Source organism: Eschrichtius robustus, chromosome 11 (assembly GCF_028021215.1).
Source record: "Eschrichtius robustus isolate mEscRob2 chromosome 11, mEscRob2.pri, whole genome shotgun sequence".
In the NCBI taxonomy this organism is placed as follows: domain Eukaryota; kingdom Metazoa; phylum Chordata; class Mammalia; order Artiodactyla; family Eschrichtiidae; genus Eschrichtius; species Eschrichtius robustus.
This window is the reverse complement of record NC_090834.1, coordinates 70,374,565-70,391,998: the sequence shown is the minus strand read 5'-3', so window position 1 is coordinate 70,391,998 and position 17,434 is coordinate 70,374,565. Positions and strand designations below refer to the sequence as shown.

General features: G+C 43.2%; 1 protein-coding gene across 10 annotated transcripts in view; it reads right to left on the bottom strand.

Moving 5' to 3' along the window:
- TEAD1 (TEA domain transcription factor 1) overlaps positions 1-17,434 on the bottom strand; it is a 264,283-nt gene that overhangs the window by 195,164 nt on the left and 51,685 nt on the right. For 2 of the 10 annotated variants that reach the window (XM_068554718.1, XM_068554721.1), the window contains exon 1: positions 5,716-5,783. The exons of 4 other annotated variants lie outside the window; for them this stretch is intronic. In XM_068554718.1, coding sequence (XP_068410819.1) covers positions 5,716-5,736 — 21 coding nt within the window. In that variant the 5' untranslated portion in view covers positions 5,737-5,783. Of the gene's footprint in view, positions 1-5,715; positions 5,857-17,434 lie in introns of those variants that run through there. 4 more of the 10 variants (XM_068554716.1, XM_068554715.1, XM_068554717.1 and 1 more) reach the window with 4 other exon arrangements.

Genomic DNA, 17,434 nt, shown 5'->3' with positions numbered 1-17,434 from the left:
GAATTCACACAGCTCATGCAGGACACATCACACCGTGCCATTATCAACCAGCATTGATTGCCACTGCTAAAAGATCTTTAATAATCCTGATTTTTACCATAAAAGCTCTCATTATTATCCCAGCTCTCTTTGCTTGTTCAGCGTGCCTGGTCACTTACAGGAGGAGGAGAAAAACCCAGGGACTCGGCTCATCTTTCCCCAGCCGTGTCTTCCAGGGAGTGTTCGTTTCCCCGCAGCGCAATGCCACGCCACTGCACTGGCCGGCACACTGGGTTTAAAATTAGCTGAGACCTGGAGAGCCACGGGTAACCTTCTGACAAGGTTAGCCAGCAGAGCAGAGCACGGCTCAGCGAGGGACATTAATAAGAAGCCAAGGAGAGCCTTTCAACAAGGGCATTAGGGCCTCTTGGAACCCTTGCAGTCTGGAAGCCGGGGGAGCTGGGGCCCCCGCATCGGGAGGCTGACCTAGGCTCTTATTTTTATTCCACCAAGTCAGCAGCTTCCTTTACAGGCGATAAACACAACCTCCAAAAGTGTTTCTCCAAGTTTAAATTCAGTATACTCGGTCGCTGATTATACAAATAAATTTTTAAACTCTAAACTGGATTTAAGGAATATAATATTTATGGAACGCTTCTAATTATAAAGTTAATACCCACAGATGACCAAAAAAGCGGAACATTCAGAAACATACATAGGAGAAAATTAACTTTACCCACAGCCCTCCACCAAACAACAGTCAGTGCTAACAATGCATTTTGATGTATATCCTTGTACTAGTAACATTATTATTATTATTCCCTAGAGTTTGGGGTTCTTTTATTGTCCACCTAACATTTTACATTCAGCATTTTCCTGAGTCCTGAAATATCCTTTGTATTCATGAATTTTAAGAGGTATAGTATTCCATGTCATGGATATACCATTATTTGACTATTTCCCCATGGCTCGATATTTAGCTTTTGCCCAGCTTTTCACTGTATGGCAAACATCCTTGTAATGATTTCCTACGGACAAATTCCTAGAGTCCAGGCGCAGGAAGAACTTGAAGCCACTGGTGAAGACTGGGAACCCCATGAAGACAGGGACGGTGCCTGCCACGTGTAGTGTTTTCTAATTAAAGCAATGTGTCTCAGGGCTTTCCAAACAGAGAACCCTAAAGTCTAATGTGACACGTTCCGAGCGCCTACCAAGAGGTCAACAGGGCCAGCACCACAAAGGTCCCCTAAGCACTGAGATGAAGGAAGGCAAGCAAGGAATGGATCTAACACCTCTGAACACCTGTCAAAGGTGATTCAGAGGCTGCTCCCACCCCCTCACACTGCCAGCCCCCCATCAGTGCCTCACTTGTACAGCCACTCTGCTTGTTTCAAATACTGAAATACTTCCATACGAACTGGAAAGAGTCAGTGGCCCAAGCCCACTGAATGCCTGTCCCCCTTAGCTCCCACCCCTCTTCCAGTGCCCCCAATCTTCTCAGTATCCAGCAAGTACATGTAAGTGCCTGGCACACCTGGGGGCCTCCAGTGTCTTCCATTGGGTCCATGTCCATACTGTCTGTTAAAATACCTTAAACATCACCCCTCTCCGCACATAACCTATAACCCAGGATTTGCTTTTTAAATTTTGTTAATCCTCCCCTCCAACCAGCTCCTCAGAGACCACTGCTTAAAATCTTAATCACCAACACATCAGCGCTGTTTCTGAAATTCATTAATTTCCCTAATATTTTATTTTTAAAATTGAAACGGACACTTAATGGGAAGAACTTCCCGAGACACCGGCTGTGGAGGTGGGGTGGGGGGCAGTTCCCACCAAGTTATTCTCTACAGAGCACAGTGAGCTGGGTTAGACAATGACGAACATCACAATCCTAAGAGTCGTGGACCTAGTACGAACACCAGTGACATTGGTTCCCCGAGGGTAAAAGCTATCTGCTTAAATCACATGAGACTTTGAGGAGCTCTCAGATAGTCAATGATAGTCTCAGCAAGCTAAAGCAAGAATACTGAAATGCTGAAGTCTAGGAAAAAGAAGAGTCAGTACAGCCTAACTTATGCCCCGACCACCCTGGTACTGGCTCACTCTATAATACCAAAGCAACATTTGGGGCTGGGCATATGACTATGCACTTGGAAGCATGACCTCTACCGTAGCCCTCCCTTTACTACGCTATTTTCTGCGGAAGAGAACAGGTAACTAATAAGTGGAAGAGAGTTTCGTTTCCTCTAAATATTTTTGTCCATCCTCTACTGGGGATGCCAGGGCAGGAACACCAGCCAGGAAAGGGAAGAAAGACAAACAAGGGGTCTGTAAAATCAGACTTTGAAAACCAAGAAGGGGTCAACCTGGATGCATTACAGCACTGTCCAGTCCAGCAGCTGGGATCATGGCCCAAGCTGGAATCAGCTCAAAGACAATGCCTATCCAACACCTCCATGACGGAAGAATATACTCCAAACTCCAAGTCACTGTGGGTGCTGCAGCTTCTTTGCCAATTCAGCAAAATTCTAATGAACGGATATAAAAAATATTTTTGATTCATAAAATCAGATGTAATGGCAAAAGTTTAAGGAAATGCCTTGTAGTAGTAAGTGGAGATAATATTCACAGCTAACATTTATTCAACACTGCTGTGTGTGAGGAACAGGGATCTAGACTCGATTTTTATTATTTTTCTAATCCTCATCACATCTATATTAGGTAGAGATGTAATATTACAATATCCATTATTCAGATAATGAAGCAAATAAGGTTTAGAAACAGTAAGTCTTTTGTCCACTGGTCAAACAGAAATTCAAACCCAGATCTATCTCACCTTGAGCCCAAGGTCTGTCTTTGTGAGACAATGAACCTCCCATCGCCGGAGGTAATCAAGGAACAGTTGAGCAGGGATGCTGTGCAGGGGACTAGAGTGGGCAGAAGAATGTCAAGGAAGGTCCATTCCAACCCCTGATCTATGACACATGAAAACAAATTGCCTACTGTATGCTGGCTCTGTACCAGGTGTGTGTGTATGGGACATGAGGAGTAGAAGAGACCCTGTAAATGAAGTGAGCACACTGTTAGAGCCGAGATAATGGACAGCCGCTCTATTTTTCTGCTCACAATAAAAAGCAGCTGAAAAGCAAGGCCAGTGGAGAGTCCAGACTCTTGGCCACCGTGACCCCAGCAGAGCTGGCACATGGCAAGCACTGGTGTCTCTTTCTCCCTCTCCAGAAATGCAGTGGCACGGATGAGAGCCTCACTACTGCAGGGCAGGGAAAGAGTTGTGATCCCTGCACCTGAATTTTTTTTTCAACACAAAGCTTATATTTACAGTGAATTAACTATTCACATTTGTACTGGAAAAAACCATGAACACAACCAGAAAAGGAAATGAATGAACAAGTCACACAGGAGAATAAGCATATGACAAAATACGCATCTTCGCTAGGAGGGGGAAAGAATGGCAAATTCAAGCAAGTTTAAGGTGTTATTTTAAATCTCCTAATCAGCAAACCTTAAAAGACAATAAGAACATCTGTAGTGAACATGACACAGGAACTATGCTAGTGATGTTGGGGATGTGAAGATCCAAATGGCTATACTTACGAAGTGCCTCAAGAGGGTGAAGTTCTTCGACCTAGTAACCTTAACCCTAGAAATTTATCAAAAAGAGAAAATCCCAGGGTAGAAAAAAATAAGGAGCACAAATATCTACATTGCAGAATCATGTATAATACCATGAATAGCAGAATGACTAAGAAAACTACAGTACATGAATGCAAAGGAAAACTGCATTCTTTCACAAGAAAAATTTTTAAAAACAGACTGAACCATGAGGGAAAGTTTCTCAAAGAATATTCATTTTAAAAAGCAAAATACAGGGGAATTCCCTGGCGGTCCAGTGGTTAGGACTCCACGCTTCCACTGCAGGAGGCACGGGTTCGATCCCTGGTTGGGGAGAACTAAGATACCGCATGCCGCGCAGCGCGGCTAAAAAAGTAGATAGACTGGCAGATAGATAGATAGGCCGGCAGGCAGAGAGATACATAAATAAATGGCAAAATACAAAATTGTGTGTATATGTGTATATATATAAAATTACGTGTATATATATATATGTAATTACAACTCTAGTTTTATGCATATTTCTACAGAAATAAAGTGAAAATAAAAAGGAAACAGTTACTCTGTTAGGAGGGTGACATTACAGGTTTTTATTTTACACTTTTTTATGTTCCATTGTTTTTGTAATTTTTAAGAAATTATTCCGACTTTCTTTAAGAAAATTTAAGGAAACTCAGGTACAAATTGAGGTATTCAAGCATCTGAATACAAGAAAGCTTAGAGGTCAGACATCTGTGGATACTTGAATGCTCTTTACCACTAGGATCCACCCAACCAAACTCCAAGGTCTAGCTGCAACCTTCAAATGCAAACACAATGCACAGATTATAGCCTACTTTAGGTAGACCTAAGGACTTAATGTTCCTCTAAACATTTCAGTAACAATAACAGCTAATACTTACAGAGTGTATATTCTGTACCTGGCCCTATTCTAAGCACTTTATCTGTCAATGCATTTAACTCTCATAACAACACTATGAGAAAAGTACTATCATTATTCCCATTTAGAAACAAGGAAACTAAGACACCGAAAAAGAAAGTAAATTTCCCACCTGGCTCATGGATCCTCAAGGCCAAGATCTAAACAGTCTGACCTCAGAGTCTAAATTGATAATTACCCAACTAGACTGCCTGTCTGTATAGCCAAGTCTCCCAGCCACTGCTCTGCTGGTCCTCTTTTCTGAAACGTCCTTCCTCCCCTTAGCCACCTCTAAGGCTGCCACACAGAGGCCACCTCAAGTGCTACCTCTTCAGCAAAGCCTTCCCTGGCTCTCATGCAGATTTGCTGTGTTTCCTCTATCTCATGGAACTTTAAACACACAATTACCGTTTCACTGATACTGCTTAGTAATTGTTTGAGTCTTTCTTCCTCAGAGAATACAAGTTTGGGGTGGGGAGTAGATAGAAGTATTCTTTGTATCTCTAGTCACTAGCCCAATGTCTGGCAGGTAACATGTAATCACGGAAGGAGGGAGGGAAGACGGATGGATGGGTGGCCGGACAAATGCATGAATGACTCCTCAGTAAAGGGACTAGAGAACTAATTCATGTGTTGGTGGGTGAATATTTCACACATGCTTGGGGTTAAAATAAAATGGGGCCTTGAAAAGTATGCGTCCTCAAAAAAGGAAGGAAAACCACAACAAGGATAAACCTTGAGGACATTATGCTAAGTGAAATAAGTGGGTCACAAAAGGACAAATACAGTATGATTCATTGTATATGAGGTCCCTAGGATAATCACTCTCATTGAGACAGAAAGCAGGATGGTGGTTGCCGGGGGCTGAGGGGAGAAAGGAATGGGGAGTTATTGTTTAATGGGCACAGAGTTTGTTTTCCAAAATGAGGACAGTTCTGGAGATGGATAGTGATAATGGTAGCAAAATAATGTGACTGTACTTAAATGCCACTGAACTCTATACTTAAAAATGGTTAAAATAGTAAATTTATGTTCTGTACATTTTACCATAATTAAAATTATAGATAAATAGGTAGATAGATAATTAGACAGATAAAAAAGGACCACAAAGCAAAGAAGTCAGACCAAGTCAAAGTATACCTAGAGTGCAATCCAAACATAGCCCTCAGTGCTGGAACACTCACCACTGCACAGAGATGCTGCATGTATCGTTCCAAGACTCTTCCCCTCTCAGCAAGGATATTACTTCCTCCAGGGAGCCTTCTTGGATACCCAAGTCCAGTCTTGGGGGGCCTGCCACATGCTCCCATAGTACCAGGCCCTTGTACCAGAGCCCGTCAACAGGTCTATCCAGCCGGTGTCAAGCTCCGGGAAGGCTGCACCCTTATCTTGCTTGGATGCGTCCACAGGACCTGACTCAACAAATATCACCTTTAATAAGTACTGAGTCAATTAATTAATTGCTGGGAAAAGGAGAGGCTAGACTACTGCTCTGATTTTCAAAGCTTACACGCAGGGTTGTCTTAAGGAGTGGTTAACAAGGCAAGCTAATACATCGGCCCTCCATATCCCTCGGATATAGAACCCACTGATGTGGAGGGCTGACTGGACTAAGTCATTTTACATAAGGGACTTGAGCATCCACAGATTCTGGTATCTATGGGGGCTCCTGGAACCAACTCCTGCCGATACCAATGGACGACTGTAACTCAGAGAAAACCCAAAGATTTTCTAACTTGAAACTGAAAAAAAAAGGGTGGGGGATCTCCAACCACAGAAGATTGCCAGACAGGTTCCCACTGCCCCCTCTACCTCCTCTATTAAACAGAGGGGATGTTCTTTGTGAACAGCTGATTTCCAGAATCTACACCCCTCCCCACCAAAGTTAGAGCTCCATGCCCACCTTCCAATACCCAGGCGGAGACCCAGGTGCCAGGCGCAGCACAGGGGCTTAAACACATCACCTCTTCAAATTCTCTTGAAGTCAAGGGAGTATTTTCCTCTTTGCAGGAACAAAAGTTTAAACTGCAGTTTGATCAATTTGTCAGGCACCTGTTCTTCGGGCTAAAATTAGAAAACATTCTTTAAAGGCTGGTAAATCTTTATCGATACTGAGGGGTCAGCTCAGAAGGCGGGGGCAGTAACTGCTGTTCTTTGCCTAGTCCGTTCTTTAAGGCAGCTGGTACCTGTACTGAATTTCCTCTTGTACGTTTTTCTGCCATATAAATTACTTCATCACCCCTAAAGCTGTTCTGCTGTATACACCTCCAAGTCTACTCTTGGTGCGTGTTTTGCATAGGAGAACAAATTTTTGGATTTGCTACTGGGCAAAGTGTGTTTCCTTCCCCCCTCTTCCTCCAATTACTGGGCAAACTATAAGAGTGATGCTGAGAGGCAAGCGAGTGTCATCCACACTGGAACCCCACCATGCAGAGCATACAGGACCCAACTGAAGAGTACAAATGACTTCCAGCATGACTTGAGTAGACTTTAGGGCACACGCACACATTTGAGTTACAGCTCCAAACAGGTCATGCTGAGATGACATGGAAAGATTATCAAGGTAAGAGATACACCTGCCTGTGGGTTTCTGGAAACCCTCATTCAGTAAGCAAAGTTCACACACGAACCTTAGGTTTTGTTCTTACCCATTCACAAAAAATCATAGGTAAAGGATATTTGAGGACCTAAAATAGAGGAGCTGACACTCAGAGGACATTTTTATATGGAGATCTTGATTACTACTTCTTTTTTTCTTTGCTTAGTCTTCCATTTATTTAGTCAAACCATACTTATTATAAAACATGTGAATTATGGAGACAGAGATGTGTCAGCACACAATCTGACCCTTAACTGTTGCTGGGTAAGATAAGACAGAACAAGAGTATAACCTTTGGTAATTCTTTTTTTTTTTTCCAACCTGGGCCTCAGTTTCCTCATCTATAAACAAGGGAGCTGAAACAGGACTTTTATGTAGCTCTCAAAAGTAAGATTCTAATTCTACTCCACTTAGCTGTCTACAGAACAAGCAGGCTTCTGGCCCAGGCACGGGTGGATTGTCCAACACTTAAATATTTTTAAAGTCCCCTAAAATATTATTGACCACATCATATATATATATATATATATATATGTTTGGCCAAAAAGTTCGTTTTGTTAGTGAATACGTTGTTCAATACAGTTCTTGGTGGAGATGAAAAGTGTGTCTATTTTTACTTAAAACCGAACGAACTTCTTTTCGGCCAACCCAATATATATACACACATGTTCTGACAGCATTTTTGCTTCTGAAGAAGCAGACTATTTCTCACAAAATAATAAAAAATGGTGTTTATAATTTTGTCCAACTGTTTTTAAAGGCTTTAAAAAATCTTATAAGAAAATTATGGGTAAATTTTAAAAAGAAAATACATTCTCATGCATAACAACTCATTTAAAAGAGAAGCAGGGGACTTCCACCCTGCCAATGCAGGGGGCACGGGTCCGATCCCTGGTCGGGGAACTGGGATCCCGCAGGCCACACGGCGCAGCCAAAAGATTAAAAAACAAAAAATAAAATAAAAGAGAAGCAAAAGCTTCATCTGGCTGTCTATCTCAAGGAAACATTTCCTGCTTCCCTCCCCACCCCACTTTACGTATGATATTACTTTGTGAATGGGTAAGAATCAAAAACCAAGGTTCCAGCTGGAGCCCATCACATTCCACATGACCATCAAATTTGATAAAAATTCTCTATTTAATTAATATGTTCAAGCACCATTCAATAAGCTTTGAGGATTATACCTTCATCTGAAACTTAGAATACAGTGAATTTTCATAGAGTTTTTTTAGTTTTAAGAACAATCATTGATAAATTCTATCTTCAAAAGAAGAGAGGTGATCATGTCTATCCCACTTTACAACTAGTTGAATTCAACAAAATATCTAGAATCCTAAATACAAATAAAATTTTCAATTCCATATTCCTTCTTTAAATTGAATTCATTTTTATTTTGAGATACATTGCTTCCATGCAAACCTGTGCTTCCTGAAAAGTTTGTTCTAGGTGGGGCAGTGGCACCAAAACAAACAAACAAACAAAAAGTCTAGGAAAAAAAAATCTCTTTGGTCTTAATAGGCTGTAAACATGTTCACATATTCCAGTTTTGAACAGAAATAGTAAATGAGAGGAAGAAAAAGGATGCTTTTGGAATTTCAGGATATTACGTGTAGATTCACAGACAGAAATCTGAAAGAACTTTGCCAGAGTAAAGAAATACCATAATCATATTAACATTTTAAAGGAGATTTTGTTCACAATTCACACATACTGATGCAGTGCTTGAGGGACTGCCTTATCCCCTTCTCTAGATGTCTAGATAAAGCATGGCCTACTATATGCTACTTCTGCAAGGCTGAGACACAGAAGTGGTGGGTATCTGGATTGCTCAAAATTTAGATGGCTGTCAGAAAAAACATACAAGCATTTGTTCAATTAGCCTTAAACAGGCATGTGGCCAACTTTGGGCCAGACACTGTGCTGGAGAGATAAAGATGAGTAATGAACATGCGCCCCACCCTCAAAGATCTCACAGTTCAGTGAGAGGCAGATACATCAGCTGACACCCAAAACAGTGCATAGCACGTAGCAGGTGCTCAAAAAATATAAAGCAGGTTAGGAGCCAGGGAGGGCAGGCAAAGATCTGCCTGAGGAGCTAGAGTTTAGCAGGGAGCCTGACTCTTAACTTGGAGGGCTGGGCTGGAATGCACACTCCACCACTCTGCCGCTGTACCAGGGCAATGCATTTAACATCACCACGCCTCAGTGTCCTCATGTGCTCTCTCCTAGGGTAGTGATGAGCTAACATACATGGAAATGTCTGGAATGGCAAACGTGTTAACCCCATCTCTGCCCAATGGCTACCCCAGGTCTGGGGCAGGGACCAGAGTGGCAGAGAACCACTGTGGGAGAAGATTTTTTTTGCTACTTCTTCTTCCTCTCCCTTTTCTAATCCTTCCTGCAAAACCCCCTTTCCCCAATGCTGACTCAGCAAGACTCAGAGTGAATGAACCAAAAAGGAACTGGGAGGAAGGGAATGGGAAAGAGAATCCTGGCTAACAATAAAGAAAAGAGAAGATGGCCATCCTTTGGAAGGGAAGCCATCAGTAGTTCTAAACTGGAAAAGGGAAAAATAAAAAACAAAAACAAAAAAACTCCTGAACCAGATACCTAAAACATTTCAACTTCTGCTGGTTAGATTACTTTTCTGGATAGCCTCGAATTCTTGCCAATTAGCTGTAGTTATTTTCTTCCCATCTCCCTGTTTGAACTTCCTTTACTAAATTAATTGCAGCACGTTAACATTTAATCAACACAAAAGAAAGACTAAACCAAGCTCAAATATAATTTTAGAGCTTGCATTTTCTTTTTTTAAAAAAATGGGCGTTTGTGTATTTCTGCATATCTAGTGGTGAATGCACATTTGTTTACATATATATGTACATGCACACATATATGTGCGTTATTTAAGTAGGCATGCATCTATATACAAATATAAACCAGCCTTCTTGTAGTTGAGGGGAGTGTGACAGATACCAGCATCTGTACCTGTATCTACCATACCCGGAAGCAGCAGGAGAGGTAAGTTGAGTGTCTACCCCAGAATCCTGCAACCTCACCCTGCACCAAAAACTAAGGTCCCACGCAATGAAGAAGCCCTGAAGTTTCCAAGAAGACCAGGGCTGGAGGGCTGGAGGTGCTCAAACTCCCTGTGACTGGACCCAGCCCCTGAAGAACCTCTCCCTCTTCCTGGAAGAAAGCTTTCCTTTTAGTAAACAAGGGACTTTGTCCCAACCAGGAGAGCTGAAACTGCTGGGGGTGGGAAGCAGGGGCTCCAGAGCTGCCTTCATGCCTGCAAAAGACCACAGCCACACCGGGGGAGCTGGAACCCTCAGGCTGCTGCCCCTTAACTCTCTTGAGGTTAAGAAATGCTGCCAAGTTCACTGTCATCCACCTCAGCAGGTCTTTACTTAGAAGCAGCTGTGTCCAAAGCCCAGCGCTCAGGGCTCACTTCTCACAGCACCGTCTCGTGTATTTCACAACCACCACAAAGGCAAGGGGGGTGATATTACTCCTTTCACAGGTGAGGGGTCTGAGGTTCAGGAAAGCTGATGGGGCCGAAGGCAGACACCAAAGTGGGTAAATGGAGGAGCCACCAGGCCACCTTCACACCATGACAACTGGCCAAGGAAGAAGAATCTGAGCTCCTGCGTTCTGGTCTCAGTTCAGCCTCTCATCTAAGGGTAACCAATGGTGAGTAGGTCTTAACTTTGTGAGCCTTAAGCTCAATGACTATAAAAAGAGGGAGTTCCCTGGCAGTCCAGTGGTTAGGACTCTGTCCTTCCACTGCAGGGGGGCACAGGTTCGATCCCTGGTCAAGGAACTAAGATCCCACATGCTGCGAGGTGTGGCAAAAAGAAGAAAAAAGGCGGGGCGGGTGGGGGGGATAAATAAATAAATAAAAAGAGAAAAAGAAGCCAACTTTTGTTCTGTATCTCGTAGGACAGTCAGATAGGAACACTCTCTGTGATCATTACTCAACCCAATTCTCAAAGGTTGGGTGGGTGGTTTCCTGTCATCAGCTCTCACAGCATACAACACATGCCCTGCCATCGATATCCTCCCAACTCAGGTTTTCACGGCCTCAGGCATTCACCTACTGTGCCCTGAGGAATCCCTCCACTGCCTGCCTCCCTGGAAGACATCAATGATTCTTCTCAACAATGAACTCAAGCAAAACAGGCAACCCTTGGGCAACACCAGAAGTCTGTACTTATCTTTACTACAACTGATACTCAGTTTTTATTCTGTCCAACCCCACTGTAAGTTCCTCACCCAGAGACCCAGCCTTGACTTCTCTATATTTGTCATCACTATGACACTACCACTACCACCATGCCTTCAATCCTGGAGTTAAAGCAAATATCCACGTGGCAACATTTTCTGGGTATCCGCTAGGTCATGTAAAATAAAAATGGAAGTAGGGGTTGGGTTTTTTAAGAGAAATAATATGGTATGGTCTTGGCCCCAAACAACTCACAATCCAGTGAGGAGGATGGAGACGTAACTGACTGCTGGGATTTGCTGAATCATTTGACGCTGGAATCTGCCAGTGACTGGGAGTTGGAAGGGACAGTGACTGAAGGATGACAGAGTCTGTTCCTGATACTATCTCAAAGGATATGATGGCCGGCTGACTTTAACAAGGTGGAAATTTAATAAGGATAAATGTCAAGTTACACACCTCGCTAAAAAAAAAAAAAAAAAAAACCACACACACGCACACACACACACACACACACACACACTCACAAGTATAGGGTAGAGAAGATCACATGAGAAAGTCTTAAGGGACTGGGTTGCCCAAGAGCTCAATGACTCAGTGTGATGAGGTGCCTATAAAAGCTAATGCAGTATCAGGGGGCCCTGAGTAGACTGCCGCATTCACAGTAAGAAAAGTGAGATCTCAAATCTGGATCCCAGCAACCACAGAGGGATGAATGGTCAAAAGTGAGCGAGTTTCAGAGCGCTGACAGGAGTGTGAAGCCACATCCTAATAGGAATGAGAATCATGAAGCTGGAGAATGAACAATTCACAGGGCCATGACAGTCATGTTCAAACTAGTCTTGGGCTTTACCATTCCACTCCCAGGAATAGATAACAGAGATACAATTGACCGAAACCATAGAGGCACTGACATTAACCCAAAAGCAGGGGTTTAAAAAATGAAAGGGAACAGGCAAAATGAAACAGAATAAATTACCTATCTCATTATGAAATAATGTTACCAACTGCAATATCATGGTTACTGACATGAAAGTTATAAAAAGAAAATTCTATTTATAAGAAAATTACAAAATACTATAGACAAATACTACAGACAAATTTCATTTTGTAAAAACAACAACATATACACACATCGAAAACTGCACTGAAGGGGTTTCCCTGGTGGCGCAGTGGTTAAGAATCCACCTGCCAACACAAGGGACACGGGTTCGAGCCCTGGTCCGGGAGGATCCCACTTGCTGCAGAGCAACTAAGCCCATGCGCCACAACTACTGAGCCTGCACTCTAGAGCCTGCGCACCACAACTACTGAGCCCACGTGCCACAGCTGCTGAAGCCCGCATACCTAGAGCCTGTGCTCTAGGCACAAGAGAAGCCACCACAAGGAGAAGGCTGCCCGCACACCACGATGAAGAGTAGACCCTGCTCACCACGGCTAGTGAAAGCCCGCGTGCAGCAACAAAAGATCCAATGCAGCCAAAAATAAATAAATAAAATAAATTTATTTTTTTAAAAAACTGCACTGAAAATGGTCTGGAAGACAACATGGTGTGAAGCTCACAACACTAATTACCTATGAGTGGTGAAGTTACTGATAGTTTTAAATTCTCCTTTCTGCTTCTCTATATTTTGCTTCTCCATATATTCTCAGTGTTTCATAATGGACCTATATTGCAAACCTGGGAAGAAAAATTACTTTAGGTTTTTCAAAAGAAAATATCTAAATGGGCTAGCATATGAAAAGAGGAATTAGGCTTGTGCCTTCAGCAGGAAAGGAACTGGGATTAGTGGGTAAAGATTCTAGGAGACCTTATCTGAGTTCAATATAAGAGAATGGCCTGTTAGTGAAATAAACAGCCCTTTGTTGTAGTGAGCTCCCCATCAAAAGAGCTGTGCCTCTAGAATGCTTTGAGACTATTTGGGAATGCACTGTAGGAAAAGCCTCCATGCAGTACAGGGTTAGCTTCTCCTAAATCTGTGTATTCCAATTCCTTCAACACTGCTCAAGCCATCCCTGCTCCAGAATCCATAATACCTCTATTTTGCTCTCTGTAAGTTCAAATCTTCAATCAAGCTTTTAGGATCTACTTCTCTGCTCTCTCACCAAATCAGAGCCAAATGGAGTACAGTTAAAAGAACATTCAACTGGGAATCAAAAGGTTCAGTTCCCAGCAGTATCACCAGAAAGAATACAGCCTTGGACAAGTCACAATCTCTAGGGGCCTCAGTTTCCACATCTGTAAAATGGCAGTAAAATGTATACAACCTCACAAGGTTCCACTGACATTTCAAGATAAAGCCTGTGAGACTGCTTTATAAACAATAAAGTGTTATACAAGCAAAAGATGATACATTCCTGTTGTGAGAGCATTCAAGCAGAAGTTGCATGGGCAATTACAGGGATCTTATTCCACTGGAAGTAGAAAACTTTAATTCCAAGATCGTATGATTCTACATTGTGGCTCAACCATCACCTCCATGAAGAGGTCCTTTACTCCTTCAGCTTTCTTCTGACCACTTCTCACACCACAGAATATATAACAATGATTGCTTTTTCTCTGACTTCTAAGAATGAGTCTTGATTTTTCACTATAACTACATTTTCTTGAGACAAGGACCAAGACCTCCACCTTTATCCACAATCGCTAGTGCTGCTAGGCACTCACAAAAGACTCATTGATGATTTGACTGAACCTTAATAGAACCCCTACTTAAAGTACAGCCTATGGGCTGGCACTATTGGCATCATCTGGAAACGTGTTAAAATGCAGATTCTTGGGCCAACTCCCAGCTCCGCTAAATCAGAGCCTGCATTTTAATAAGATCCTTGAATGAATCCTGTGCTAACAAAGTGAGGCTGCTGGTGGTCTACAGACTACCCTCAAGAAGCAAGGGCCAGGGGCACGCTCATCCAACGAGATCTCCAAAGCCCAGAAAAGCATCTCATTTGTTCACTCACTCATTTATTCAGTCATTCACTCACTCAACAACCATATATTAAGTTCCTACACCATGCCAGGCACTTTTCTAGGTGCCAAGTCCTGTTCTAGCCAGGTGTGACTGAATGGTGAGGATTCTCTAATACTAGAGAGAATGGCCCAATCCAGCTGCCTGCCCACAAAATCCAGCTAAAAGCAATTTAAGTGCCTCTGAATTCCAGCTCCTCCAACCCTGGCCCAGCACCTCAAATGCTTTGCAGGTGTCAGGGCTGCTATCTCTTCACAAACCACCAAGGACCCATCCACACCATAGCCACCACCCAATGGTTTGGGCACAGCCCCTTTATATTTCTGCAGGTGCTACATTCCAAAAATATTTCTTCTTATAAAGCATGGCAGGAATTCTACACTGAGGGAAGAAAAGAGGTTCAAGAAGGGCCTTATTTTTCCCAGGGGAGAGAAGAGACTAAAACCTCTCATACAGAGGTTTACATTTTCAAAATGTATTTATTTTATCAACCACATGCTTGCAAGTCAAACATCCCCTCAAAGACATTTTGCAGACAGAGATATTCTGGGAACATACTGGAGGCAGCTTATTTATCTGCAACTATTATAAGACTAGCCCGAAGGGATGAGTATCAGATGCTCTCTCCCTCTGAAATGACTGTCTGCCTGCCTGCCATCCTATGCCAGGTCACAGCTACTTCATGCCCCCAAATACCCGCTGCTTGGCCCTGCCAAACTGCCTCTACCCCACCGGTCCTGTGAGAGCTTTCCAATTAGCCCAGGTCACTCCTGATGGGAAGGGCTATCAGTTTGCTCCACGAGTTCTACAACATCTTTGCTCCTTGCGGTCTGTAAACTGCCAATGGAAAGTGTAATTAATATACAAACGTAACATTAATATCAAACATTGTCACAGTGCTGGAAACCCCTGGGGGCTGGGGGCTGGTAAGATCCCAAGCAAACTCAGCTCTTGGGTTTCACTGTCTGAAAGGGAATTATAAGAAAGTATACTCCAGTCAGCTACAACTGTCTCTTAGCTCTCTCCTTCGCTATCTTTAATCAAGTTATCCTTTGGGCCACAAGATCTAGCAGTTAGGAACGCTTTCGTATCTCCTGCAGTCCTCTCCACCTTAGCCTGTTAACTGTCTCCTTCCCCACAATGAGCATCTTGGGGTCGGGGTGGCTTTCTGTTCAGTGCAGCATCTCTGGAGCCCAGCAGATACCTGACACATCCAGGTCTTCAGTAAATACTGACAGAATGGCAATTCGTTCATCAAGCATTTAATGAGTGCTGAGTTTTAGGATTAAAATACTAAATACCCAAAGATAAAAAAGAAGTAAAGAAATGGTTAGCCCTTGTTGGCCTTTGGAGACTAAACAAAACAAGGAACAAGGACTATGAAAGCCTGGATGCAAACTCCGATGTGAGGGGTGAGGGAATTCCTGGAGCAGAGCAAGACCAAGTGCAACAGAAATGGAATTTTCTTATCCACAGCATCTCACACAGATCCACCCCCAGTGTGTAATTCATTGTGTACTGAATGCATTTCCCACACACCAGCCTCTTATTCTGCAATTGGCCAAATTTCTCATCTGTCTTTTAAAATATCGGTATGTACTGCATGGTATATCCTGTCTTCACCCTAAACTGTTTTATTACAAGGAGAGCCACCCCTCATAACGGGCTGTACTTCTCATAGGCATTCTGATTTCATTCTTAGCCCCAGCTGTGAGGCTGTTAGTGCCCTGTTAGGAGGGCAGAGAGGTGCAGAGACGCGCAGGCCTGCCACAGGCTGTGCCCCTGGGACCCGACTCACACCTCCTCACTCTAAATCCCGTGCTCTCATCACCTACCCGCTTCCTCTCCCAGACCTCTCTCCACCTAGCATTGCCACGTAACAGAAACGCAACACTAGCCACACGTGTCATCGCACATTTCCTGGTAGCCTCATTAAAAGAGGAAAAAAGAAACACATGTAATTGATTCTAATAACATCTATTAACCCAACACACCCAAATATTATTTCTACCTGTAATCAATATAAAAATAGCTGCCAATGAGGTATTTTATATTCTCTTTTCGTACTAAGTCTTTGAAGTCCAGCGGCCGTTGTACACTGATGGGGCATCTCAATTGAGGGGCCACCTTCTGAGTGCTGAACAGCACATGTGGCTGCACGGCACGGACCCGGAGCGAGCACTTCTTACACATGCTTGAATCTCACAGAGCCTCACACCTGTTGTTTCCCAGCACGTAAAGCCTTTTCACTGGCACCGACTTCTGGTGTATTTGAGTTCGGGAAGGCCCCAATTTTCAGTCGACATAGGTTCTCCATGTTTCAGTGACTTTCAGCTCCATCCTTCAAGTCTCACCGTAGGCACCACTCCTTTAAGGAAGCCCCCACTGACCATCCCCCCAACAGAGCCCTCCCACTTCGGACACCACAGCCCTAACCCCACACTGTGAGTGCCTGCCCGGCTGTGTTACCCACTATTGTACGTCCCTTGAAACAAGACTCTGTTTCATTCATAGCCCAAGCTTTATCTCCCAGCCCAGCACAGCCTCAATAAACATTTGCCAGGCGCACGGATGGATGGTGGGATAAATGAATGGAATTCCTCCTAACGCAAAATCTCTCTCTCTCTAGGCCATAGTTTCCTCGTCTGTAAAATCTCCATGGCTCCTTCCAGCTCTGAAAGTCAAGAAGGTCATGCAGTGACTTGCATTGCTTACGCCTGGGTCACAGCACTGACGGGGGCGCTTATACTGAGCCCACATTGCACAGCCAGCTTGACCAGCCATATGACACAGGAAGGAACATTTAGATTGCACTTGAGAGGTTATTTCTCTGGACCAGTGCAAAATGGGGCAAAACAGATTGTTTTCAGGTCTTCAGAAAGCATCCTATGAACTTCCTGCTATTCCACAGAACTATAGAAATGCCTATATTCTCTCATGTAATTCTTGAATAGCTTCCCTGGCCAATCATTTATATACTTCTTACACAGAAAATGTTTAATTTTATCCTTAATGAATGAATGGCATTAAAAGATCACAAGGTCAGGTTTTAGACTCCAAAGTCCTGGTTTTCATCACGACTGCCTTTTTACCAGCTAGTTCCTTGGTCA